Source organism: Aquarana catesbeiana, linkage group LG01 (genome assembly GCF_042186555.1).
Source record: "Aquarana catesbeiana isolate 2022-GZ linkage group LG01, ASM4218655v1, whole genome shotgun sequence".
NCBI classification, from domain to species: Eukaryota; Metazoa; Chordata; class Amphibia; order Anura; family Ranidae; genus Aquarana; species Aquarana catesbeiana.
In genome coordinates, this window is record NC_133324.1 from 240,124,532 (window position 1) to 240,151,194 (window position 26,663).

Consider the following 26,663-nt stretch of genomic DNA (forward strand, 5'->3'; position numbering starts at 1 on the left):
AATCCCCTTTTTCCCCATTCTGATGCTTAGTTTGAACTTCAGCAAGTCGTCTTCATCACGTCTAGATGCCTAAATGCATTGAGATGCTGCCATGTGATTGGCTAATTAACAATTTGTGTTACCAAACAATTGAACAGGTGTACAAAAAAAAAAGTGTATATCCAAGGATTGCTTGTGTTGGGTATTGAGAGAAAAATAAAGAAAAATAAGGATGACAGCCCAAAACTGAAAATCAAATTAACAATAGCAAATACCATTTGTCGTCCTCACTTTAGTGGCCTAGTAATACGGTGAATGTGAAACCCTTTTTAACCGCTTCCCGCCCGCTAGCTGTCAAATGATGGCTGGGTGGCTCAGCTCTTGTTCTAGGTGGACGTCATATGACAGCCCTCCAGAACGACCGCTCTCGCGCACCCGTGGGGGCACGCATGGTGGCGATCGGTGGTGCGGTGTGTCAGTCTGACACAGCGCTACACCGATCTTGGTAAAGAGCCTCAGACGGAGGCTCTTTACCGCATGATCAGCCGTGTCCAATCATGGCTGATCACGATGCAAACAGGAGGAGCCGTTAATTGGCTTTTCCTCACTCTCGTCTAACAGACGCGAGTAGAGGAGAACTGATCAGCTGCTCTCCTGACAGGGGGGGTCTGTGCTGATTGTTTATCAGCGCAGCCCTCCTTGGATGCCCTCCCAGGACCAACTGGGATGGCCACCACACTGGACCACCACGTATGCCACCCTAGACCACCAGGGAAATGCCAATCAGTGCCCAGGCAGCTGCCAATCAGTGCCCATCCTCAATGCCTGCCAGTGCTATCAGTGATGCCTAACCATGCCATCTATCAGTGCCACGTATCAGTGCCCAACAGTGCCGCCTATCAGTGCCACCCATAAGTACCCATCAGTGCAGCCATTCAGTGCCCACCAGTGCCGCCTATCAGTGCCCATCAGTGCTGCATATCAGTTCCACCCATCAGTGCCCATCATCAGTGCCACCTGACACCTACCATCTTGAGTGTGATACATATGCTCAAAAAAAAAAAAAAAAAAACGTCATCTAAGTACACAGGATGTGTGCGGGTACGCCCTTCATATCTGCTGGATGTTCCGACCTGTCAACATGATAGCTGTGTGTAAATACAGCTGCTGTCCAAAAAGTTATCTTCTGACCGTGTTTTTTTATTAGTCTAGTTCACACTAGGCATAGAGAGATACAAAGAGACATTATTACTTGTATCTAATTGTTTTTACTATTTCATTCATCTGCAGATCAAAAGGATGAGCTTTGTTCTGCATATGATGTCAGTTAGGACCTGTTCTCACCAGAGAGCTGCGCTGAATGCATGGCCGGTAATGTGCACTGTGAAACATCGTGCTGATGCGCCAATCCCGATGTCACAAGTGAAACTTCATTGCAATGGTGTTTCAATGTGGTGATTCCACATTGGAACCTGCTGCACTTAAAATATATATAATATACTGTATTTTTGCCTGTGCCTGCGCAGACCCACCACATCTGGTATAAATGGATCCTTAAAGTAACCTGACCAAAAAAAAAAAGTTTTTTTATACGAGGGTTCTTCAAAAAGTTTCAGCACTTCTTTTTAACTCCTATTAAATATAAAAAGGTGCTGAAACTTGTGTCTTCAGTTCCATATTAACCTTTTTTTAGTTTTTCCTCAATCAGCCCTTATTAACTCCTTCTTTCCTCCTCCCCTAAGCTATTTTTCTGCAGATTGTTTGTTTCTTTTTTTTTTAATATTTAAACATATTTATTGGTTTTGTTTATTGTAATAAATTATTTATTTTTGTTTTGTTATTATTAAGCGCTTTATTAAAGAGGCTCAAAATGACAAAATGGCCTCTTTTTTTAATTTGTAAACAACTCTGGAATGCTTTTACTAGAATCATAAGTTAAACGTCATTTATAACAGGTCAAATGATGAAATAAATTTCAATATATAATATCTAGATTTCACACAATTATTTTTTTTGGTTTTTTTTTTTTGGAAGTTTGATCAAAGTTGAGAAAAAAGTACGATGTATTCTTATTATATATTTTGTCTATAGATCACATCCAGAATAAAAATAATTTTTTTAAGACTAGTTTACCAAAAAATAGCATTTTTTGACAAGGTTTCCTTAATATTAAGCGTATCTATAAAGCTAATAAGAACTTTTGTTATCTATTGCAGCTTACTAGTCCCTTATACTGTATATGGTGGCTGCATTTGTTTTTCCTTTTTCAGGCTTTAAAAAAAATATATATATATTAAGCTTGTAATTTCAAATAATTGTACTTCCTGACCTAGGGCGCTCACTTCTCATCTGTATTTTTGGGGGAACCATGGTTTTCACCCAGACTGGACTTCAAACAGGTCTTTCTAACTTCATCTCCATTACACATGGGGTGGAGAGGATTAGTAGTCGACACACAACTTTATAACGTGTGTATTTTCTGAAAATGTTCTTAGCCTAAAACACGAAAATGAATGCATCCACCCATATCAAACGACTAGTAAGCTGCAAAATATAATTTTTGTTCTTGGTTTTAAAAAAACATTTTATTTATTTATTTTTTTTTTTTTTGGTGACTTTTTTTTTTTGGTGACTTTTTTTTTTTTTTCTGTTTTACAAGGACTGTTGTCTCTGTCTGTGAAAGGGGCAGAAGTAGCATCAATGACCCTGAATGTTATTCAGAGTATTCCTAACTTGGATTGGCTTTCTGCTTGGATCAAAGCTTATGCGTTTGTACACACTGGGGACAACACACGAGCAATTAATACGATCTGGTAAGCGAATTGAGCACTCACTTTGTCTTGTATTGCAGTCGCATTTAGAATAAAAATCTAAAGTGCATCGTATATTGTGAATTTATTAAAAAATTTTAACTTATTATTAAAAAAAAAAAACTACAAGACGCACCAGCTGTTCTTTAAGACACAGGTTTTCATGAAAATGTCTAATCAAAAAAATGTTTTTCCATTTTCAAATTTGGGTAAGTATGGAAGGGTTTAAACCCCTGTCAGATTTTAATGCTTGCTGGGGCTCTGTTAGAGCGCTTTTCCCCTCACTTACTGTCCTGCTGACAACTGTTTTGCCAGAAAGGAAGTGAGGAAAATCCACAAGGACACCGACAAATAAAAAGCTGGCAGGGGTTACAGCTGTCCCCCAGTGTTGCCTAAAAAAGGGGTGGAGGGGGGGGGGTTTATGGAAGAGGCAGGGGATGCTATTGGGCATGTGAATCAAGTTGTGAAGGTCATTGGATATTCTTATGGATGGGGTAAACAAGGCAGTGAGGGATACTGTGGGGCCAACAAAGTCGACTACACATGGAGGCAGTAAAATGCACCACAACATATGTGTAATTAAAACAGGCTGCATTTTTATTTTATTGTATTTATTTATTTTTTTTGTTTGTTTGTTTTAAACAGTTACTCTAATATCGTAACAAAATACTTTAGGATCTCTGCTTTTTAGAAAATGTATAGTTTTGCAGGATATTTAAGTAATCTTCAGGCCTAGAATGTGCGTTTTTATACATGTGTGTACAAAAAAAAAATGGCTGGCTTAATTTTTACAAGTGTGTTGTGTTTTTTTTTTTTCTTTCCTAGTTCTTTAGAAAAGAAATCTTTACTCCGAGACAACGTGGATCTACTGGGAAGTTTGGCAGATCTCTATTTTCGAGTCGGTGATAATAAAAATGCCATTCTAAAATTTGAGCAGGCTCAGATGCTGGATCCTTACCTAATTAAAGGTAAATATATTATTTTAAAATGGCATGTATACTTTTTTTTTTTGTACATTGGTAAAGAGTTACAAATGTTGTAAATGTCTTTTTGAGCCTGTCAGCTGTGATTGGTTACAGCTGATAACGTGGTAAGAAGCCTCTGACAGGGGCTCCTTCTCACGATTGGAGATGCGGCGTGTCAGACTGACACGCAGCATTCACGATCGCCACGCTGCGCGCCACTGTGGGTGCGCGCCGGCATGTTATCCTGCTGGATGTCATTTGACGCCCAGTCAGGATAACAGAACCACTTCCCGGCCGTCAATCTGCTATAGGCCGAGCGGGAACTGGTTAAAGGATAAGGTCAGACGGCCTAATAGGCCTAACCAAGAGGATCCTGCTGAAAGCAGAGCAGATATACCTCGAGCGCTGTGTTTTGCTGTAGATGCCTTTAAAGGACTCGGTACAGCAAGTCTCTCATATGGCTCTCCTGTCTGTACACATGCGCAGAATTCTATGGCTTAAGAACTGGTCCTTGTAAGAAGTTATTGGCTGGGTTCTCCTTCCATGGTGAACATTTTGTTTGGTGATGACTTGGACAAACCTATCCAAAAGATTTCCAGAGGGAAGAGCTCTCTACTTAAGGCGTCCTTTGTTTAAAGCCTCAGGGACCGCTTCCTCAGGTGTCCCAGCGCCAAGACTGTTCCACTGCAAACAGGAGCTGGAGTCAGGGGCAAGCCGCAGGACCAGAAGAAACCCTGGGTCCAAAACACTTCTAAACCTGGCACCAAGCCTTCCTTTTGAGGGGATGCCCCCACTCTATCGGGTGGGGGGAAGGCTGCTGCACTTTGCAGGCATTTGGAGAACAGTAGTTCAGGACGAGTCGGTCACCTCAACAGTATCGCATGGTTACAAGCTGGAATTACGGGGGGTTCCCCCTCAGAGGTTTCTAAGATCCAGCGTTTCCTTGGTTTCTCTTTGGAGGATCCAATTGTTTCAGGCACTAGATCATTTAGTGCATCAGGGAGTGATTATACAGGTTCCTGTATTCGAAAAGGGCACAGGGTTTTATTCAAACCTGTTCACGGTTCAAAAATCAAAAGGCCCATTTTGGATCAATGATCCCTGAGCTAGCATCTGTTAATCCAGTCCTTTCGGATGGAGTCAGTCCGCTCAGTAGTAGCCTTGCTCCAGATGGGAGACTTCTTAGCCTCCATCGATTATCAAGGATGCGTATTTACACGTACCTATCTTTCATCCTCATCAGACTTTCCTGCTATTTGCATTAAAGGAATGTCATTTCCAGTTTGTGGCTCTGCCCTTTGGGCTTGCCACAGCACCCCGGGGGTTTGCAAAGGTTCTAGCGCCAGTACTGGGTCTTTTAAGGGAATCTTGGTGCTCGGATACCTGGACGACCACCTGCTCAGAGATCACTCACTACATGCCCTAGAACAGCCCATAGCCTGCACAGAGCGGTATTTAGAAAGCCTGTGCTGGGTCATAAATGCCAAAAAGTCAGCCTTAAGACCAGCTCAAAGTCTGAAGTATATAGATCTGATCATAGATACAGTCCAGGCAAGGGTATTTTTGCCAGAATATAATAAAAAATACCCAAAAACCAGGTAGAAGCTGCGCTTGGATTAACAAAATAAATAAATAGAATAAGCTGCCAGCACCCTAAAAAGTCCTGTATCTGACTCACAAAAATGTAATAACCAGCAAAGTGCAGCGCTAATATAATGTATGAAAATAAAAATAAATTTCACCAAATGACATATGAGACAATCAGTGGAAAAACATAATTCAAATACAAACAATAATAAGCAACAAAAATCACAAATGTATGTGAGGAATTATTTAAAAAAGTCCAAAGATTCTTGATAAATCCACCAGAAATTTAGAAAACACCCATCCAAGAAAGGTTGTGATAAAAGGTGCCTATATATGATCCACCAAGGCGTGTGTGAATAAAGTCTGCTTACCAGACGGCGATGACTGCTATTACGGCAGTCTCGCCCAGCATAGGGATTATGGTCTCCCAAAACCAAAGGATGTAATGCAGGATCGGTGGTTCTAATACTCCATCCAAACTTTATTATTTGTTACATATTAGTGCTTAACCACTTTCGTCATTGCAGATGGATGTCATATGATGTCATCCTAGAACGTTCTAGGAGGACATCATATGACATCCATCTGCAATGACGATCCTGCATTACATCCTTTGGTTTTGGGAGACCATAATCCCTATGCTGGGCGAGACTGCCGTAATAGCAGTCATCGCCGTCTGGTAAGCAGACTTTATTCACACACGCCTTGGTGGATCATATATAGGCACCTTTTATCACAACCTTTCTTGGATGGGTGTTTTCTAAATTTCTGGTGGATTTATCAAGAATCTTTGGACTTTTTTCAATAATTCCTCACATACAAGGGTATTTTTGCCACCCACAAGGATCTGTGCCCTGAAGAATCAGGTGCATCAGATAAGGGGCACCAGGCAACCCTCCATTCGGCTCTGTATGAGTCTTCTGGGAAGAATGGTGCCCTCCTTCGAGACAGTTCCCTACGCCCAGTTCCATTCCAGGGCTATACAGCAAGACATCTTGTCACCTTAGAACAGGAGAGGGCAAGCCCTGGATTACCCCATGTTCATATCTCCTCCGGCACGCTTAAGCCTAAGCTTGGTGTTGCAGAATCAGAACCTGCGAAGGGGAAGATCTACCCTCCCAGTGTGTTGGAGAGTACTGACCACAGAGGCCAGTCTCTCTGGCAGTGGAGGGAGACCTAGAAGGGCTCACAGCTCAGGGGAGATGGTCAGGAGCAGAGCCTGCCCATCAACATCCTGGAGATGCGGGCAGTACATCTTGCCCTAAGGTCCTGGGCGGTGGAGCTTCAGGACAGCCCTATCGGGGTTCGGTCCGACAATGCCACTGCTGTGGCCTATATAAACCACCAGGGCAGTACCAGAAGTCGTTCAGCTCAGGACGAGGTGAACGACATATTGGCCTGGGCAGTGGGACATGTGCCGGTTCTATCGGCGGTCCATATCCCGGGGGTAGAGAACTGGAGGGCAGATTATCTCAGCCACCAGCAGAATGGTCCCTGGGGGAATGGGACCTACACCCGAAGGTGTTCCAGGAAATTTGCCAGCGCTGGGGATGGCCATATGTCGATCTTTTGGCATCCTGGTTCAACAACAAGCTACATCAGTTTGTGTCCCGAACAAGAGATCCCCTGGCAATCGGAGCAGATGCTCTGGTAGTTCCATGGAGCCAGTACTCCCTGGTTTAGGCTTTCCCCCCGATCCCTCTCCTTCCATATTTTTTTTTTTGCGCAGGATTCAGAGAGAGAGGGGGTTCCAGTCATTCTAGTGGCCCTGGTTCCCGGAGATTGTGAGATTGGCAAATAGACTGCCCATGGAAGCTTCCGCACCGCCCCGATCTTACTGTCTCAAGGTCCTATATTGCACCCCAATTTTACAGTCTCTAAATTTGACGGCATGGCTATTGAAGCCAGGATGCTGAAGGATTGTGACATCTCAGGACCAGTGGTGTCTACCCTCGTGAATGCTAGGAAAGCGGTCACTAGAAAGATCTATCATAAGGTCTTGAAGACTTATATTGCTTGGTGTGATGCCAGAAAATACATTATAGGGAGAATTCTCTTTTCTACAGTCGGCCGTGGAAATCAGATTGGCTTTTGAGTACAATCGGGTCAGATTTTGGCCTTTGTTGGTATTCTTCCAAAGGCCTTTAGCTTCCCATTCGCTGGTCCAAACCTTTATGCAGGGGGCAACCCCCCCCCCCCCCTTCAGGTCACCTATGTGTCCTTGGGACTTAAATTTGGTGTTGTCTGTGTTACAGAAACAACCATTTGGGCCTATCAAGGAAATTCCATTAGTCTTGCTGTCGTGAAAGCTAGCCTTCCTTATGGCCATCACCTTGGCTAGAAGGGTGTCGGAATTAGCGGTATGATTAGGTATGGCTCCCTTTCGTATAGGGAGCCATACCTAATCCTTCACCACGACAAGGTCGTGTTGCGTCCTATTCCATCCTTCTTGCCAAAGGAGGTGTCGGCCTTTCATTTAAATCGGGACATTATTTTACCTTCTTTTTTTCTCTCAGCTTCGTTCGGCGGAAGAGAGACAACTGCATTCCTTGGACGTCGTCTGGCCAGTCAGTTTATTTACATATATATGGGATAAAAATGATCTGTCGCAATTAAAACCTCAAGCGTAAAAGAGCATCATATCCAAGCGGCGCTTCTGTCAAAATTCTAAATAATGACACATCTGCATATAAACTAATATACATGCAATAGTGATAGCCAAGCAGTAAATCACAAATACAGAAGTGAATAAACGTGCAGAACAAGTCCGTGGCAGGCTTCACATGTAGATATAAGAGCTTTCTAGCTCCTCCTACAGCACACACTGATAGAAGTCACAAGATTGCTCTAACTGCTATATACAGCTGATAAAAAATAAAAGGATGCTGTGATCCTCTGAGCTGGCCGATGCAGGAAATTAGTGGGATATCGTGAATGCCTGTCATTTACATCTTTGTGTTGAGTTTGAACCCCAAAGGGGCGTGTGGAGCACTGGGTGTGGAATAAGGTGATTGGTGCACTATCCGTATATTTCCCCTCTACATCTACATGTGAAGCCTGCCACGGACTTGTTCTTCACGTTTATTCACTTCTGTATTTGTGATTTACTGCTTGGCTATCACTATTGCATGTATATTAGTTTATATGCAGATTTGTCATTATTTAGAATTTTGACAGAAGCGCCGCTTGGATATGATGCTCTTTTACGCTTGAGGTTTTAATTGTGACCAGATCATTTTTATCATATATATATATATATATATATATATATATATATATATATATATATATATATATATATATATATATATATATATATATATATATATATATATAATGTTTTTTTAACCTCCCTGGCGGTTTTCCCGAGTGTGGCTCGGGGTTAAAAATCAGGACCATTAGCGGTAACCCCGAGCCACACTCGGAATTACATCGCAGGATCTGTCCCCCGCAGTGTCCGCAGGCTGTGTCCTCAGCCCGAACCTCTCTGTGCCAGGCTCCGTTCCCTGCGAGCGTCGCGACGCACGGGGGTGGAGCCTGGCGGCAAATTCAAAAAAATGTCAATCATAACACATACAGTACTGTAATCTTACAGATTACAGTACTGTATGAAATGATTTCACATCCCTTTTGTCCCCAGTGCTTTGGCCAATGCCCTGCATGCAGTTTTATGTGATATAGACTGTTCTTTCTGCCTGGAAACTGGAGATTGTCCATAGCAACCAAAAAGTGTCCCTTTACGTCAAAAATGGCTTTAGACCAGCTAGAAAACAGCAATAGTAAATTAGAACACTTGCAGAATTGAGCGATAGTGAATCGTGGGGAAATTTATTTTATTACTATTTATTTTTATTTTTTTAATTATTTATTTTTATTTATTATATTATAATTTATGTTTTTGTGTTTCAAACTTTATCATACCCGGGATATCTACTAGACTCTTGTTTTGGATAGATTTAAGTGTGTTATTGTTAAGAATTACAGACCTACAATATAAAACGCCAAATTTCCATGCAAAATAATGGTACCGCTTTCAGCACCTAAAATCCGAAATAATCATACCGCCAGGGAGGTTAAGCTTAAGTGGCAGCTAAATATAATTTGTTTCACATTTGTGAGCAATCCCAACACTACTAGCTGTTGAATTTATATATTGGAACCACATTGCGCTGAGTTGGGAAGAAATAAGGGAGCCAGTATTTTCTTTCCTCTTTTTAAGTCAGTCAGTTTATTTGTCTAGATCTGCGAAGATCCGAGGATCGGACTCCTTTTTTGTTTTACCAGAAGGACCCAAGAAGGGGCGGGCAGCTTCCATTGCCAGTTGGGTCCGCCAGTTGGTCATTCAGGCCAATGGTTTGAAATGTAAGGCTCCTCCCTTTAGGATGAGAGCTCATTCTACCAGGGGTGTGGGAACCTCCTGGGCTTTTTGCCATCGGGTATCTGTGGCTCAGATTTGTAAGGCTGCTATCTGGTCTTCAGTGCATATGTTCACAAGATTTTATCAGGTGGATGGTAGAGCAGCCGAAGATTCAGCTTTTGGCCGTAGTGTACTACAGGCTGCCATTTTAAAGTCTGATGGCTATTTTTTGTTTGGCAGGGTGTCGCCCTCCCCTCAAGGCTATTGCTCTGGGACGTCCCATTAAGTGATGAATAATAGCCTAACTCTGTTTCCCGTAATGTATTCAAACAAAAGGATCTTACAGTTAAGTTTTTTTTTTTTTTTTTTTTAAATAGCCAAAAATGAAAAATACCTGTGAACGAAATGCAGCTAAACGTGAATTACTGCGTGTTACTGCGTTTAGCCGCTTGACGTTTGAAATGCCTCTAAACACAGCTTCTAAGCACTTTTTTTTTTTTTTTTTTTTTTTTGGGTTCCAAAAAAAGCCTCTAAACACAACTGACTAGAAAGGACTATAAACGAACCTGTGTACATGTACTAAGATAACATAGAGGAGAGTTCAGGAGCAGTTGAAAGAAATGCCCAACTGCTCCTAAATGTCCGTTTACCAGCAGCAGTGTACATGAGGCCTAAGTATGACGAAAAATTCCTGTTTTTCTAATCTTCCCTATTGATCATCCCCCATCCCTATCTGACATTGGGCAACTGTCATCTCATCCCTGTGAGTAGCTTATTTAACACTCTCACACACTTGATGCCCTTGTGTGTTTTTAATTAAAATTCCTCAGAGTTTTTCCCAGGAACTGTACATTACTGTGTCATGGTAGGCATAGTGGATTTGTCTTGTAGACTTATCCCTACTTTACAGAGCAGATAGAATTTTTTTTTTTTTTTTTAGTTACAACTTTTAAGGAACCCGTGTTTCTGTTTACAAGTGTAAAATCCTCGTTCTGTAAGATAGCTGACTGCACTGTCTGACATGGAGCTGCTAGAGATCGACTACTGATTTGCTTTGTATAATAAATTTTATCTTGAATAATCATGTACATATACTTTAACCATTTCTGCCTCAAAAGACTTGGCTGCTCAATGACCACGCCATTTTTTTGCGATACAGCAATATATTGTACTTTTTGCTGTAATAAATAGCCCCAATTTTTTTTAAAAAAAGCACATTTTTTCCTCAGTTTAGGCTGATATGTATTCTTCTACATATTTTTGGTAATAAAAAAAAAAAAAAAATCGCAAAAAGCATATATTGATTGGTTTGCACAAAAGTTATAGCGTCTACAAAATAGGGGATAGATTTATGGCATTTTTATTATTTAATGGCAGCGGTCTGCGATTTTTTTTTTTTTTTTTTTTTTATCGAGACTGCGACATTATGGCGGACACATCGGACACTATTGACACATTTTTGGGTCGATTGACATTTATACAACGTTCAGTGCTATAAAAAAAAAGCACTCATTACTGTATAAATGTCACTGGCAGGGAAGGGGTTAACACTAGGGGGAGATCAAGGGGTTAACTGTGTTCCCTATGTGTGTGTTCTAAGTGTAGGGGAGGGGACTGACTATAGGAGATGAGAGATTGTGGTTCCCAGCTCGTAGGAACTCATGATCTCTCTCTCCTCTCTTCACAGAACTGGAATGTGTGTGTTTACACACACACACACACACACGTCCCTGTTCTGCCTCTCGTCATCGCGACCGCCGATCACGAGTATTGGCACCCTAGCCCTGCAGGAAATGTCATTCTTGTATGTGTGCGCTGTAAAATATTTTGTACTGTTTGTAGGTCTTATAGCAGCACAATCTTGAATTTAAACGCATTGTATGGTGTGCCCCCCAAATATGTTCTTGCACGCTGTGCAGTGGACGCATGCGCGCCTGCTATCTCATTTAAAGGGACCGACATATAGCTACAACGGTCTGCGGGATCATGCCGACCTGTCGCAGTATAATGACAGCGGCTGTTCGGCAAGTGATTAAAGTAAAATATTTTTTATATATATTTACAGAGGGATTAGGAGCCCCTGTCAGGTCTTCACTGCTGTCAGTCCCTCCATTAGAAGATTAAAGTGGTTCTAAAGGCTAAACATTTAGTACCTTAATGCATTCCTAGCATTAAAGCAAAAAATGTTTAGGCATCGTTTTTGACCCCCCCCCCCCCCCCCCTTTACTTACCTGGGCCCTCATTAGATCCAGCGCTGTGCACGTCTGCAGCTCTTCTCTCCCCTCACTTCCGGGTCTCACTGGCTTTGCAGAGTCCTTTGGCTCCCGCTGCTGTCAATCAAAGCCAGTGACGAGGGGACAGGGGTCGAGTCACGCTGTGTGTGTCAATGGATGCAGCAGCGGTGCTCGGGAGCGAGAACACACACAAGTGCCCCCATGGGAAGTAGCCTCCCATGGGGCACTGGACAGAGAGGAGGAGTCTGATGCACTGGCAGGGGACCGGGGAAGAGGAGGTTCAAGGCTGCTCTGTGCGAGTCCATTGCACAGAGCAGGTAAGTATAGAGATGTTTGTTATTTAAAAAAAAAAAAAATTCTCTTTTTTGTAATCACTTTAACCTCTTTGTTCTGTCTACTTTGTCCAGTGAAAGAGAATTTCTAAATTTTGGGTTGTCACCAGAACAAGAATAGAGGGGAAATTTTCCAATGGGGACACTTGTTCTGGTGAAAACCAGAGATTCCCTCACTTTGGAGGGATTTCCTCTCTGTTCCTCTCACTTCCTGTTTTGGCTATGGGACAGGAAGTAAAGACAAGTCTCTTCAATGACACAAATTACCAAAAAAAAAAAAAACCTTTACAGGGCTTGTAACCCTCCTTTTTCTCTATCCAAAATGAAAAAGTTTTGCCTTGAGTTCTTCTTTACTTTTTAAATTTAAAGTGATTTGTAAACGCTCTTTAAAAAACAAACAAAAAAGAAACATGTAATACTTGCCTCCTCTGTGCAGTTGGTTTTGCACAGAGTGGCCTGGATCCTCCTCTTCTCGGATCCCTCTTCGCGGCTGCTGGCCCCTCCCTCCTGTCGAGTGCCCCCACAGCAAGCAGCTTGCTATGGGCACCCGAGCAGAGTCACAGCTCTGTGTGTCCATTCAGACAGGGAGCCCCCTCTCTCTCTTTTGATTGGCTAGCTGACTTTGACAGCCGCTGGAGCCAATGGCGCTGTTGCTGTGTCTCAGCCAATCAGGAAGAGAGCCCCGGACGGCTAAGACACTCGTAGACATCGCTTGATCGAGATGGGGCTCAGGTAAGTAATTAGGGGGTGCTGGGGAGGCTGCTACACACAGGTTTTTTTATCTTAATGCATAGAATGCAGTAAGATGAAAAAAACTTCTGCCTTTACAACTCCTTTAATTTAAAATTAGCTTAGATAATATTTGATGCATATACAGTATCATTTATGAGAGAGAGGTGACTGTGCAGGAAGCATCCCGATTCAGAGATACCTTAATAAATGTATCAATGGATTTAGGATATATAAATGTTCTCTGAGCCTGACTGCCCCCTTGTTGTCCTCATTCATTGACTGATAATTTAGAGCACAGGTGTCAAACTCAAGGCCCGTTGGCCGAATCCGGCCCGCCAGGCCATTTCATGTGGCCCTTGCACCCAGGGCTTTTTCAGCTGGAACCTGGTAGAACCTGGTTCCACCACCTCCAGCTCTTGCAGATCCCTGCCTACCCTGCACGCACTCACGGCAGGTCACAGCAGTGCCGACCAATGATCTCCCTGCAAGTAAGCGAGAGACGCAAAACCACCTGCACTGCCAGGAGGTACTAGAGATGGGCAGATAAGATGTGAGGAAGCTAAAGCTTTTTTGGGGGGGGGGGGGCACTTTGTACACCGCACGATCCTGAACTTTGCACTTTATACGTAGCACACCCCTAAAGACTGCACTCTGTACACAGCACACCCCTGAACTCTGCAGTCTGTATGTAGCGCACTCATGAACTCTACACTCTGTATGCTGCATACTCCTAAGTATCTAAGTAGATACATAGTCTTACAGATACAACTGGCCCTTTGAGGGCAAGCATAATGCTGGCGCGCCCCTGAATGAAATTGCGTTTGACACCCTTAACTTAGAGGTATGCACTAATAAATATAATCAATTCTTCTATGAAGGGGGAAGGTCGCGTTTCAACCACTTATTGCCATGATAGAGGTACACTGTGCGCTGGTCTCCAGTTTTTCTTTGTATTTCTTTATGTCCAATTTAGCCTTTAAACTATAAAACGGATCGAGTGAATAATTAATGGGCACGGCGCCAAAAATAAACTTTTATCATATATTAAAGTGCTCCAGTGCATAAGCAATAAAAATACTTTATTGTTAACAATAAAGTGAATATAGTGCAACCAATCAAATGTCCTCAAAATAATTATGAAAAAACACACACAATCTTCTTAGTAGATCCAATCGCCACATAATAAAGTGCACATGCTTTCTTATTCGTGCTTCACCCAAAGTGGGTATATCAAAGCGCTCACCAGACAGTAGTGGCCACAGTGTGACCCTCAGACATGGAAAACTATATATCATCAAAGGTAACTTTCTGGATATCCTGGCAGAAGGACTCCAATCAACAGTCTGCAGGAATGTATTGTAAAAAACTTCTATATCTGAGCCTCGGTGCATCAATGCATCAACCAAATCTGCAAAGAGTGGCTCCCCATGAAAGCCACAAAAGCTTGGATAGTGTAAAAACGTCTTTATTCCAATTAAAACTAAGCATCCAAACACATGTGCAGGTACAGGACGAAAACCAGACTGAGCTACAGCTGAGGAGGAGAAGCAGAGACCGAGCGGTACCGTGTATTCTGTGGGCACTTTGAATAGCGTCTCAGCATGCGTTCCAGCTGATCTAGGAACGGAGGACTTGTGTGTATCGAGCCTCCCTTTCAATATATTTCACGCTGTGTGCGCGTCTTCCTGAGGAGATTGGTTGCACTATATTCACTTTATTGTTAACCCAGGATACGGTATTTATTGCTTATGCACTGGAGCACTTTAATATATGATAAAATTAACAGGTTCACATTTAATTATATTGCACTATTGATGCGCCCTATACTGTCTGTTTAATTGTTTATTTTTAACTATAAAAGCCTGCTCTGTGTGGGGAAAGATGATCAGCTTGTCCGTGGACAGAATGTTGGAGATTTCCTGTTCTCTGCTGTACTGGGAAAGTGCCATGCTTTGTTGCGTTTCCAGGGAAGCTGTTGCCTTGGCATAGTTTCACTTTGAATTATTGGCCTCAACAGGCGGATGGTAATTCAGGGAAAATTGTCTTCCGTCTATTTGTTTTGGTGTAGTCTCTCGTAAAAGCTGCTTATTCTGCTCGGCACCTAAAATGTGGCTTCAGTGGGAAACCAAGATAAAATGTTTTGTTCTCCAAAGTTGCTGTCTTTCATGTGAAGTTTTGTTAAATGGTGTTCTTTATTCATTTTTATTCATGTTTTTATTAACGTGGACCAGGAGAGGGCTGGATTGGGGGCAGGGGGCATCCTTTTACTTGATTTGGGCTTGACCTGTGATGAATGCATTCTTGGTACACGTCAGATAGAAAAAGCGTTTTGCGACACAATAAAGAATCGAATAACAATGCATGTAAGGATTTATGCGTTAAAGTTCATAAAATATGTGAAAAATCTAAATCTCTGGAGGAAAAGAAACTGCTAGCATTCTTAACCACTTCCCGCCTATAGGATGTCATATGATTTGAAGTGAAGATATGGTTAATGCCTGCAGCTACAGACATCATCCTGATATTTTTTTCTTTTCAGACGGCAAATTCCTCTAATGTACAAGCCATCCTAGTGGCTGGTTAGTAGCTGGACTGCTTTTACAGGCAGTGGGAGGGGACGTCCACCACCCCCTCCTGCCACCCATAGGTACCTCTCAAGGATCTCTTGTGTGATCGGAGCCCGTGATCCGATACGCCACCACTGCCGGGTTACTACAGAGCTGGCCGAAGACTGGATGATCCCCAGCCATCTCTATGATTCTGGGAGGCCAGAAGTGACGGGCCTCACATCTGAAGAAACAAGGTTTTGCTTCTAAACGCTTCTCTTTTTAGAGAGCTGGACCCCAGGATCCAGTACTTTTGGTATTAAGGCCTTAAAGTTTTACTGGCGGGGTGCTATTACAGGTCCAGGATTGTGGGGTCCCCGGTTCCTGAAGGTTGGTTAACGGAACCCACCGTGAAGGGTGAAGATTGGGTCTGTTGGTTTTACAGCAGAAAACCCTGCGGCGGTTAAAGTAAGGAGTTTTTTCTAAGGAACATTTAAATTTTCTTATGAAATGTCTCCTTTAAAGTAAATGTTGTCATGCCTAAATGTCACCACTGGGGGCTGTATGGAGCATGTACCTTCTCATGCTTTGCTCAGAGATCACGCTGTGTCACAGAAGCAGCAGACTTTTTTCCTCTGGCTAGCAGGCAGCCCTCCAGTAAGTTTGGGGGGTTTTGCTTCCTCCAGACACCCCCACCTGGGCTGAACTCTTCCCCTCTTCATGAGGCTGAGTATAAAGGAGAACTAAAAACGATCAGCAATGCCGTTTTCTTTCACCGCCCCTACTCGGCGGTGGCTTCCAGGGCTCCTCCACGCCATTCCTCCCTCACTCACAAACCAATACCGTCGGATCGGAGGCCTGTGCTTGCACGGGAACACTTTTTTTGAAAGAAAAAGGAGGTGGGGGCGGGGCGTTGGCGTCCTCCAACGCGGGAGTGTGTTTTAAAATAAAAAACCTCCATTTGTGCTGGCTGCAAAATTGTCAGAGAGACATAAGAGCAAAGAGGCGCATAAAAGAGGTTTTGAGGTTTTGGTGACATTTCCTATTTGACACATTTACTATTTGCATCAGGCTGAGCATTAGTGGCAGTGGCTGACTATTGCTCAAGCAGTGGATGCCATTTCTTCTGGTAGTCAGGGCCATCTTTACTATTGGACCCTGGGCAGACATTTTCTTGGGCCCCCCCCCATGCAATTTCGTGTTCCACCTGCTCTGAGACATACAATAGCAGCTAGACTCAAAATCAGTTTACTAAATCAGATCAGGCAGTGATTGCGATTGGTTGCTAGAGGTTACACACAGCACACATTATGGATCACTGATTTAGTTGCTAGAGGTTACAGCACATGACTTCTGCTTGTTAATTGGTGGCTAGAGATTAATGTACATCAATACTTCTCACTAATTGGTTGCTAGAGGTTACTGTACTTTAGTACAGCTCACTGATTGGTTGCTAGACTGTACTCAGGGAGGCATGATATACATATGAATGCCGCCTCTATTTACATATCAATGCAGACGGTCCAATGCTATTAACATATTAATGCTGCCGCTATTTACATGGCAATGCAGGTTATTTACATGTAAACATGGTGTCTGCAGGTGAGTCATCTGTACATGACAATAAGGCCGAGCTAGGCAGCATTAGTAACAGAACTTCACACTGAGATATCGGGGCACAGGACTAAAACTTCAAGGGACAAGGGAATTTAAATTGGGATAGTTGGCAAGTATGAGGCAGCTGCTTTGGGCCCCAAAACAATGTGGGACCCAGGGCAGCTGCCCCTTTTGCCCTGCCTTAAAGACGGCCCTGCTGGTAGTACCTCTGCTTTGTGAATCGGGCTAAGGTCAGAAGGGGGGGTTGAAACGCCCCCAAAAAAGAGCTAAAAGGGTCTCCCTCAAGTTCTGGAAAGCTTACTCATCTCTACAATGACATCCTCCCCTGAGAGAGGGTGGCTGGTCAGAGTGAGCATCGGGGCCATGAAATGTTTGCAACTGTTTTCAACACTGCAGCCTCTGTTTATTTTACTAAAAAGATGTTTTTTCCTCAGCCATGATAGGTTTTAAAAAAAAAAAAAAAAAAAAGCGGCTTTAATCGCATCCCAGTGTTGGTCAAAATGCGACAGGCTCTATTCCATTGCCCAGGACCCTCAAACTGAGGAACTAGGGGCGGGAGAAGACAAATTCCCTCAGGGGACCATGGTGAGGCTGATGACTCCTCTTCTGAGGTGTCAAATGCGGGAGAATCAGCTTTTTCAATCTTAAGATTGATGGTGCAATTTCTTGCTGAATGGTCCGCTCCACATTTATGTACCCTTAACTGAGTGGATTTGCTAAAGCCTCCTCAAGCTCTGCATGCCTTTTCCTGTCCACTCATTGTTGGAAAAGCTTTTTTGTATCTGAGAGGATCACCCAGATAAGCATTATTTTCCCTCCTAAAAAGTTTTCACACTTTATCCTATGGTGGAGGAAATTCACTAAGTAGGGTATACCATCAATTAACGCTGTTATATCCTCTGTGAATAAGAGTTTGACTTGTCTGCCAGACAATGCTCAAATGCTTAGGGATCCAACGGATAAAAAGTTGGAATTCCTATTAAAAAAAAATACACTTTTTTTCTCTGGCAGATTGAGTGTCTCAGCCTGCACTGACAGTTATTGCTTAATCATTGAGAGACTAGTTTAAACAGGTGTTCAAGGTTATCCTGCTCAGCAGGCCCAGGATCTGGCAGATTTAGGTTTGCAATAGTTGCTATGAGAGATTCTATCCTTCAGGCCTTGCGCCCTTCGCTAAGCACAATGCAGAAGCTCCTGGCTAGTCTTCCTTTTGTGGTGAAACAGCTATTTGGGGATGTTTTGGATAATACATGCAAAGAAATTCTAGTGGAAAGAGTACCCCTTTTGCCATTTAAGAAAAGGAGTAAATGTATTTTCGTTTTTAAAACTCCTTCTGTGCCAGGGGCATCAGCCTCCAGGCAGTCACGATGGCTTCCACTGTCAGGTTCAAAAGGTAATCCTCAGGGTTAACCCCAGGGACAAAAGAGGTCTTGGGGGAGGAAACCTACAAGATACTGAAGCCTTCTTATGAGGAGGCGCCCCCGCTCGCTCAATAGGGGGAATTCTTCTGCAGTTCTCAAGGATCTGGCAGGAAGAGTGTCAAGACGAATGGGGGACTTCCTCAATAGCTCCATGGTACAAACTGGAGTTCCATGAGTTCCCGTGTCCTCATTTTCTCAGATCAAACGTTCCTAAGGATCCAGAGAAAAAGAAGTCTTTCTCTCAAGCATAGGACCATCTTTTTGGCAAAAAATGATCATGGTGGCCCCCATGTAAGAGCAGAAGTTGGGGTTTGGTTAAATCCAAATGGACATTCTGGATCTCAAAAATCTAAATTCAATTCCTGAATATAACCACTTTTTTTTTTTTTTTTTTGCATGGAGTCAATCTCCATCCTACAAGGAGGAGAACTTATGGCGTCAATCGACGTCAAAGATGCATACCTCCATATGCCTATTTCCTCGCTCACTAGTAATATCTACTTTTTAAGGTGGAAAATCTTCATTTTCAGTGTGTAGCTCTGCTTCCGGTCTAGCTACTGCACCTTGAGTGTTTATAAAGGTCTGGCCCCTCTTCTAGCCAGATTAAGGGCCCAAGGTATAATGATTATGGTTTACCTGGACGATCTGTTCTTGATAGTCCAGTCGGTAGTCCGCTTAGACCAAAGTATAGTCACCACATTCAACTACCTGGAATATCTAGGTCGGTTTCTAAGCCTAAGAGAAATCTTCTTTAAAACCATGAAAAGGGCTAAGATACTTGGGTCTGATCATAGGTACGCCCCAGGCAAAGATCAGCGCCATAAAGGAACTGATTTAGGTGGTCGAAGCAAGATTATGTCTTCTATTCAACTTTGCATGAGGTTGTTGGGAAAGATGGTGGCTTCATTCAAGGCCATTCCTTATGCTCCGTTTCATTTGAGACTGCTGCAAAACATTATCCTATCGGCTTGGAATAAAGGATTCAAGCTCTAGATTCCCAATGTGTCTGACTTCAAAGCCTACAGCCACATCACCCTGAAAGCGCCCGATCTCGTCTGATCTTGGAGGCTAAGCAGGGTCGGGCCTGGTTAGCACCCGGATGGACCACCTGGAAATACCAGGTACTGTAGGGCTGGTTACGCCGGAGCCTCAGTTTATGGTTAATATCCAAAAATCTGCAAAGGGGAAAACTCTTCCTTCAGTTACCACGGAAGTGGCCCAGATCAGAAATGATCTTGCCCATTATCATTCTAGAAATTCAGGCAGAACACTTCGTTCTGAGGGCCTGAACGTTCAGTTTATGGTATTGTCCTGCCAGGATTCAATCCGACTATGCCACAGCAATGGCCTATATTAATCACCAAGGGGGGACAAGAAGTTGTGCGGCCCAGAGAAAGGTGAATCATATCCTATCTTGGGCAGAAAACAATGTACTTTGCCTAACGGCGGTCTTCATTCTAGGAATAGAAAATTGGCAGGCAGACTACTTGAGTCGCCAGCAGTTGTTCCTGGGAAAATGGTTCCTTTACCCCGATATCTTCCTGTCAATATGTCAAAGATGGGGGATCCCAGACATAGATCTGTTTACGTCCAGATTCAACAAAGAAATCGTCAACTTTGTGTCAAAAACAAAGGACCCGCTAGCATGTGGAACAGATGCCTTGCTATTCCCGTGGAATCGGTTCTCACCGATTTATGCATTCCCTCCTATTCTGCCTGCGTCCACGACTTCTTCGCAGGATCAAGCAGGAAGGAAAGTCTGTGATTCTTGTGGCCTCCAGCAGGCCCAGGAAATCTTGGTATGCAGGGATCATAAAGATGACAGTAGGGGACCCATGGACCCTATCGCCATGGCCAGACCTTCTTTCACAAGGTCCTGTATTCCATCCTACTTTACAAACGCTAAATTTAACGGTTTGGCTATTGAGACCCACACTCTGAAGAAACATGGGCTGTCAGGTTCTGTGGTTTCTATCGTGGTTAATGCAAGGGAGCCGGCCTCCATAATTATATATTATTGAGTCTGGGAAGCATATGTCTCCTGGTGGGAAACCAGGGGTTGCACCCCAGGAAATAGGTCAAAGGTACAATCCTTGACCTTCTGCAGATGGGGTGAGAAATAAAGCTGGCCTTAAGTGATTCTAAGGACCGGTTTCGGCCTTATCGGTATTATTTCAACGACCACTTGCTTCGCTTTCTTTGGTTCGTAACTTTATTCAGCGGGTAACATGGCTTAATCCCTGATTAGTTCACCCTTGAACCCTTAAGACCTGAATTTAGTTTTGGTGGCATTACAAAACAGCCTTTTTTTGGACCGATACGACATATTCCCTTGGTCCTTTTTTGACAAAGAAACTATTATTTCTCATAACCATATCTGCTGCAAGAAGGGTATTAGAATTGGCTGCTTTTTCTTGAAAAGAGCCATATTATTATTGTTCACAAGAATAAGGTAGTATTACGCCCTCATCCTAACTTTTCACCGAAGGTAGTATCAGGTTTTTATCTGAACCAGGATATTGTTCTAGCTTCATTTTTTTCCAGAACCCTGTTCTATGGAAGAAAAATCATGACATTCTCTTGATGTGGTGAGAGCAGTCTACTTAAAGACGACTGCTCAGATTCGGAAAACGGATGTTTTGTTCGTATTGCCTGAAGGTCCTAAAAGAGAACAGGCAGCATGGAAATCTACTATTCTAAATGGACTCGACTAGTAATCATTCTAGCTTATGGTTTAAAGAGGTCGTTTCTACCCTCTCAAATCAAAACGCACTCCTCTAGGGCTGTTAGTGCTTCGTGGGCAGTGCATCACCAAGCCTCCATGGCTCAAATCTGCAAGGCCGCAACTTGGTCTGCAATCCATACATTTACCAGATTCTGTCAGGTGGATGTAAAAAGACATGGGGGGGGGGGCGTGGCTAAGCTGGCGATCTGAGCGGACGCGTGTGAGCTGAGCTCTGCAGTTACCTGCTTCTATTATCTGCTTATTTAGAGATTGTATCTACCTATAAAGCCTGAAGCATACCGCATACCCAGGGAGACCTCGGGGTATGAGAAAAGGGAAGAACGGGCCAGGAAGACGTTGTGGTTCAGCCCCCTAAGGCCTCACCGCAGCAACAGAAGCGGGCCTCTACGTGCAGCTTGAACATGGCGACACAGACTGCGCCGGCAGACCCGTCCACTACAGAGGAAGATCACTTCACAGCCCTTATGCAGGCCATTACTGGCTGCAACACCACCCTAACAGAGAAGATTGATCTCCTCCAAACTGAAGTGGGGCTCATGCGGAGAGACATGGCAGGCGGATCAACCTACGAGTGGTCGGCCTGCCGGAGGGAGTGGAGGGCCAAGACCCTACTACCTTCACAGAACGGCTCCTGCACACCCTGCTATCCAGAGCGCAGTTCTCCCCGCACTTCGTTGTGGAGAGGGCCCACAGGATGCCGGCTGCCCGGGGCCCACAGGGTGCCACACACCCTCATATTCCGGCTATTGAACTTCCGGGATCGGGACCTTGTCCTCAGCGAGGCATGGAAATTTGAGGAGCTCCGGTTCGAGAACACCAGGATAATGATCTTTCCGGATTACTCCGTGGAAACGCAGAGGCTGCGCCGCACCTTCAACCAGGTCAAGGCCCAATTGCGCACGAGAGGGATGAAGTACAGCATGCTGTTCCCTGCACGCCTCTGAGTCATTGATGGCGAATCTACTAAGTATTTCACCTCTCCGGATGATGCCTCGCAATGGCTGGACAATCTACCTAGAGTGAGGTAAATGCCTTTCCCTTTGTTATTGCCCCCTGTGTTACACACCCTGTTTAAAGAACTGTCACAGTTGTGCCCACGTTCGGGAAATACTTCCATCATTGTGGGGCCTGTACTTTACATTTGGCACGCTCCCCCGGCTATGAGCCTGAGTATGATATGCAGATGCCTCCTGCCTCTAACTAATACCCTGCCTATCACCCGGCCCTGATGATACTAGGATTGGGGGCCCCCTGGGGGTTCCTCTATCCCCCACCGAATGCATGCTTATGCAATGGCCGGATGCCCCTGGGCTTCCGGAGGACCGATTATATATCCTGGGTCGGCCACCTGAACCATGTCATGGTCTCCCTCCACGTGCTGCTTCCTTTAATGGGACTGCTCCTTTATCTAGCAGGGAACGAATCCGACTGCATGCCCATTACCCCTGTGACCGCATGAGGGCCCTAATGACTACCTATGGCACTGCACGAATGTGGTCTGCCCCGAGATGGATGGACCAGGGAGCACCCTCTCTATTTTTTGCAAGTGACTGGCGATCCATGCAATGGAGAAGGGATGAGCCACTTTCCCCTCACAAATGATGCAGGCACCATATACAAACCAGCCTACACCTGTATGACACAGCTGGAGCCCTGATTGTAAAAAAACTTTTTCACACTGGGGGGGGGGGGGGTTCTATATCCTTTTCTGGTTTTATCAACTTTCAATTTGCACCACATGGAATCTCGTATTGTTTTTGTTAAAATATCCATGCAGGTAACCTAGGCTAAGGCCTGCGGACTTCTGGATCACACGGATATAATGCACTAATCCCTCAGTTGTTGCTATAGGAGAACTTCCTATACTTAGTTGTGGCCACCCTTGAAGCAGCTCTCTTGGGCTCCTATGCCGAGCTACGGAACCTGATACACCGTGGTCCGAGGTCCAACTCTCGCATCACCGCCCCTATGGGTACCGCGCTAAAGGTGTGGGACACCGTTCGGTCCAAGATGGGGAAGCCGAATACTTGGTCCCCACACACCCCACTGTGGGGGAAACCCTAGACTGCCCCACTTTGAAACCATCCCTGACCCGGTAATCTGGGCGCTGTATGAAATTAAAACCCTGGGCGACATTGTATCTGACGGGAGGATACTCAGCTTTGACGACCTCAAAAGAATCCGGACCTTGCCCAACCGTATGTTCTTCAGATATCTACAGTTACGCCACGCCTTTCAGACCCAATTCCCATGGGCTATAAATCTGAAAGTTCATGCAATTGAGGCCTTGCTGAGAGCCCCGGGAGTGAGTAGAAGTCTTTCCACTCTCTACTCTATGTTGGCAAACCTTGACACCTCTAAGGTCTCTCAGCTATTTTCGGTGTGGCAATCTGACATTCCGGAGATGGCTGGCAACGACTGGGAAGAGGGCATTAAGCAGTACATCCCATTGATGATTTCGGCCAGAGACCACTTCACTCAGCTGAAGTTCCTGCATCGGGTCTACTATTCCCCGAAAAGGCTCGCCAGAATCTACCCCGATAGGCGACCGACATGCCATAGATGTAATACTGAGGAGGGATCCTTCTTCCATGTAGTATGGTCGTGCCCACAGATCAAGCCTTTCTGGATGGGCGTAGTGGGGGTGATAAACTCCATAGGCAAACTGAGAGTCCCCTGTGACCCACTACCAATGCTGTTGGGAGTCTGCGACACACTGGCCCCACAATCCAAAAAAGTCTTTGTCTTCTACGCTAGGAAAGCAATCATACTGCAGTGGAACAAACCCCTACCCCCCACGGTACACCAATGGCAAACCCTGATAGACCGGACGCTGCCATTATACAAATTGACATACATGGGGCGTAATTGCCCCAAGAAATTCGTCAACCTCTGGGCTGCGTGGGTACGAGAGCGACGGTTGCCTCTGCAGTAGGACTTGGTTAGAAGCATAGGACAAGATCTATGTAGATAAGGATACAACGCGGATACAATTTTGAAAAGATGGCGGAGGGATCTTCTGTTCTCCTCTTGATTTTCCCTCCACTGCCCTGCCCTCCTGTCCACTCCCCCCCCCCCCATTCTTTCTCTTCTCTTATCTGTCCCATTCCAGATGGAACTCCCCCACCTCCACCTCCTCCTCCTCCTCCTCCTCCTCCTCCTGTGTCTCTAGCTCCACACCGAAGTGCCCCCGATGCTGATCCCCCCCCCCTTTTTTTTTTTTTTCTCGATTGCTCAGCTGCCACTAAACCAGCTCCAATGTAACAGTCTGAACTGAATTGTACCCGGGTGCTTAATATTTGATTGATGGGATTATACCACTGTATACCTTTTTGTTTTTCCTGTAATTTAAATAAACTTTCTCTGTTATAAAAAAAAAAGACATGAGAATGTTGTCTTTGGGCGCAGTGTACTGCAGGCAGCAGTATAAGTCCTCTGATCTCATGGTGCCCTACTTTTGTTGTGTCTCCCTTCCCTTTAGTTGGCATTGCTCTGGGACATCCCACATAGTAATTACTATGGCTCTGTGTCCCGAGATGTATGATGAAAGAAAATAGGATTTTTATAACAGCTCACCTGTAAAATTTTTTCTTTGGAAGTACATCACGGGACACAGAGGTCCCGCCCCTCTTTCTCGTATACACGTGTATTGCTTTGCTACAAAACTGAGATGCTCCCGGTATTGGAGGGGTTATATAGGGAGGCAACTTCCTGTTTAGGGTGTGCCAGTGTCCAGCACCTGAAGTGTTAGCTGGAGTTCAGCTTCATCTTGTTAGTGTATTTAAATGTGCTAGTACCTTTAACACTGCCCTTCTTCCGCAAGACTGACAATGCTGCTTTCTGCTGTTCTCATTCATCCAGAGTGGGTGCAATCTAATGCAGGAAGTGGAGGTTACTGGCCCAAATCACCAGGTGAAAACGGTGCAGTGACAGACGTTTTACTGTATGGTAAAACTTCCATGAAACACAGGCAAGAATTGTTTCCTATGAGTCCCATTCACACTGCAGTGCAGCCTAGAGCTATGCTAAAATGAAGACCTGCTGCATTTTGTCGCAGCACACCGGACCACATTACACTGTCAGGCAGTGCAGCGTATTGCAGTGAATGAAGTTTACGTGTTTTGTACACTTTTAAATAAAGCTGGTACAAAACAAAAAAAAGGGAGCCGTACGGTGTGCTGGAACACGCACCACACTGCCCCCTAGCCAGCCAGTAACGCAGAGCGGCCAGAGCGCTGAATCAGTCCGGCTGTTCTGCGATTTACTGTATCAGCAATGTGAATTGACCCTAAAAAAAAAAAAAATGCATCCACCACATCTAATGACTGGTAAGCTGCAATATATTCAATTTTTTGCATTTGGTTTTAACATCGTTTTTTTTTTTTTTTTTTTTTTTTTAAAGAACCTAGGGGCTGCCTCATTAGGATAAGGTTTGGAGTCCCTGGTAACATGAGCTTGAATTTCTTCCGAATAAACTGCACGTGGGTTGGGGACTTCCCTCTGCCTCTTACCAGCCTTGTTCCCTTGGCACACTTGTCTGCTGCCTCAGGATTGTCCTCACATTTCCTTCTCTCCCGGTTTGTGTGGGTGTCAGCAGGCGATGTTGGTTCATTTTGTTGGGGTTTTTAAATAATCTCTAACAAAACTGTTTGTGTTTTTCTTTTTAGCTGAATGTTCTAGTCTGTACAGGTGCATGTTCAGTAGATTCATTGTTTAGTAGATTCGTTGTTCTCCTGCGTACATCTACTTCTGCATTCACTAGTGTTTTGTGTTGTGTAAGATACTTCTCCATTCAGACCTATTGCAGTGGGGCATCCCCTCTGCACTGCAGGGGTTAAATGCTCTTTTATGTTTAGCACTTGAGCTGTTGCTCAGTGTCCTCATGTCCATTGCAGTGCTATGGGCTTTCCTTTGGTCTTTGTTATGTCAGAGGACATTCATCTGATGGGGAAGAGGCTCCAAGGAACGGTGTTACAACCCGGAGGAGCCTGCAGGAGCAGAGGATCAAGTATGTAAAAATGCTTTTTGTGGTCCTCTAGACTACATCCCCTTTTAAACCCAAACACCTTTTGAATTATACAGGTTCTGAGGCTAATTAAATGCAGATGAGGCACCACGTGAGTTTAATTACTACCTTAATCAGCCACAGAACCTGTGTAATATGTGTTCGGGTTTAAATGGATGAGGTGGCAACCATACTCTAGACCAGGGGTCTCCAAACAAAGGGCCAGTTTACTATCCCCCAGACTTCAGGGGTGCTGGATTGTGGCCAGTGGGGGTAGAAAATGTCCCAGGCCCAGGATTAGTGAGAATAAACATGGCCTCAGAGTTGGTCAG

The 26,663-nt window shown here is 44.3% G+C and overlaps 1 protein-coding gene and 1 pseudogene across 1 annotated transcript in view; both read left to right on the plus strand.

Moving 5' to 3' along the window:
- Window positions 1-26,663, plus strand: part of ANAPC7 (anaphase promoting complex subunit 7) — a 133,786-nt gene that overhangs the window by 61,728 nt on the left and 45,395 nt on the right. The window contains exons 5-6 of the mRNA XM_073626432.1: window positions 2,639-2,792; window positions 3,615-3,757. Of these exons, the coding sequence (XP_073482533.1) occupies window positions 2,639-2,792; window positions 3,615-3,757 (297 nt within the window). The remainder of the gene's footprint in view (window positions 1-2,638; window positions 2,793-3,614; window positions 3,758-26,663) is intronic.
- LOC141124905 (5S ribosomal RNA) lies at window positions 19,598-19,713 on the plus strand (annotated as a pseudogene).